Source organism: Salminus brasiliensis, chromosome 23 (genome assembly GCF_030463535.1).
Source record: "Salminus brasiliensis chromosome 23, fSalBra1.hap2, whole genome shotgun sequence".
Taxonomy (NCBI): Eukaryota; Metazoa; Chordata; class Actinopteri; order Characiformes; family Bryconidae; genus Salminus; species Salminus brasiliensis.
The window spans coordinates 95,001-96,827 of NC_132900.1; the positions used below are offsets into that span (position 1 = coordinate 95,001).

Genomic DNA, 1,827 nt, shown 5'->3' on the forward strand with positions numbered 1-1,827 from the left:
ATTAGAGGATCTGAATTTGAGTCTATTTAAACCAGCTGAAGCTCTGCTGTAAGAACTCTGGAGAAGAGCGTCTGCTAAACGCTGTAAATGTGAAAGTATTCACTCACCCGGCTGAACCATTGAATTCAGCTGTTTCAGCTATTCTTAGTGAAAGACTGGGTCGCTCTGAGGAGCTCAGTGAACTCCAGCGTGGTACTGTGGTCAGACGCCACCTGAGCAGCAAGTCCAGTCGTGAAATGAGCGACTGCACACAGTCCGGACCTTAACTCGATAGGACACCTTTAGAGTGGAGACCGTGAGCCCGGCCTTCTCCTCCAACATCAGAGTCTGACCTCACAAATGTGCTTCTGGACGAACGGTCAGAATTTCCCATAAACACTAAACTCCTGAACCCTGTGGAAAACAGGAGAGACTGAGACCTCACTTCATCCTAAACCCTGTGGATTAAGACTGGGATTCACACAGCTCATATGTGCGCGAATGCAGGCGAGTGAATACTTTTGGCGGTACAGGAATAGACATATTTGAAATATATATTTGCTGTATAGGAAATATTCTCCAATAGGTTATAAGCTGTGTTCTGGTTCTGGGGCTGTTTGAATACTGATTGTGTCTCAGCGTCACGACAAGGCTGTCCCATTTCAAAGGCTCCTTCACATGTGGCCCAGAATTTTTTTTTCTATGGCAACCTATAATCCAACAGGTGGATCCCTAACCAGCCGCCGTATCCTACACCCACCAGCCGCCGTATCCTGCACCCACCAGCCGCCGTATCCTACACCCACCAGCCATGAGACTCATTATGTGCCAGCTGCTGCCGCCGAGGTTTGCTAGGAGGCGTTTGGTGACACATTAGTAAGGGCCGGAACAGCAGTGCTGTGACACAAACAGGAAGTGTGCTGTAAAGACTCCCTGTAGGCGTCTGGTTCCGGTTTGACCTTTGCTTCTTTAGACCGTGTCTTTGGGAGGACGCCGCCCCTGAATACACACATATGCCCATATGTTTACTCGTCAGGTGCAGCTCGACATCCTGCTTCTTCTGCCCTAATCGATCTCCCTCTCTCTGCAGACACGCAGGTGAAGGTGTGGATGAATAAGTACGGCTGGGTGGAGAACGAAGAAGGTCAGATCTTCATTTATAATCAGGAGGAGAGCGTCAAACCCAAGAACATCGTAGAGAAGATCGACTTTGAGAGTACGTGCTTCTGTAACGGTCTCAACATCTGCTCCACAGCTTCGGTCTGCCCTCTGTATTCACACCTGTGTTCCCTCCTCTCTCTCCCCAGGTGTGTCCAGCATCATGGCTACATCTCAGTGATATTTAACACACACACACACACACAGGTGGCAAATCCTGGTCCAGACCCATCCAGGCAGTTGGAACAAAGTTCTTCGGATTTGGACCCGGATTTGCTTCTGCTGCACACTCTGATCTGTAAACACAGCGACCCACCCGGGACTGGATTTCTGAGACAGCTGTGGTTCTGGGCCGAGCGCTTTGAGGACGTTTGACCCAACACACACTTTTATACACTGAGTTCTGCTCTGCTGTTCGGTTCTGGACTCCAATAAACACACACTTCCTCTCAACCAGGGTTTCTGTTTCTGTGTGGGAAGAGAGGGGGGGCACAAACAAAGAGGGACCCCCACCTTTCAGAACCTCCACCTTGGAGGGGGTGGAACTGGATCCTCTTCATCACTATTCTCTGTACGTCTGTACGTGAACTACTACGTTGTTCTGATCTCCAGAAAACATAAGAGGAAAATCCTTAGTGTTCTGTTTAGTTTTGGTGTGAAAACAGTGCAAAAGTTTGGGTACCAGAAGGA

At 49.2% G+C, this 1,827-nt stretch overlaps 1 protein-coding gene across 2 annotated transcripts in view; it reads left to right on the forward strand.

The window, feature by feature from the left end:
* Positions 1-1,590, forward strand: part of eif3k (eukaryotic translation initiation factor 3, subunit K) — an 8,260-nt gene extending 6,670 nt beyond the window's left edge. For both annotated transcript variants that reach the window (XM_072668419.1, XM_072668420.1), the window contains exons 7-8: positions 1,070-1,195; positions 1,287-1,590. In XM_072668419.1, coding sequence (XP_072524520.1) covers positions 1,070-1,195; positions 1,287-1,318 — 158 coding nt within the window. In that variant the 3' untranslated portion in view covers positions 1,319-1,590. The remainder of the gene's footprint in view (positions 1-1,069; positions 1,196-1,286) is intronic.
* Positions 1,591-1,827: the final 237 nt, after the last annotated feature.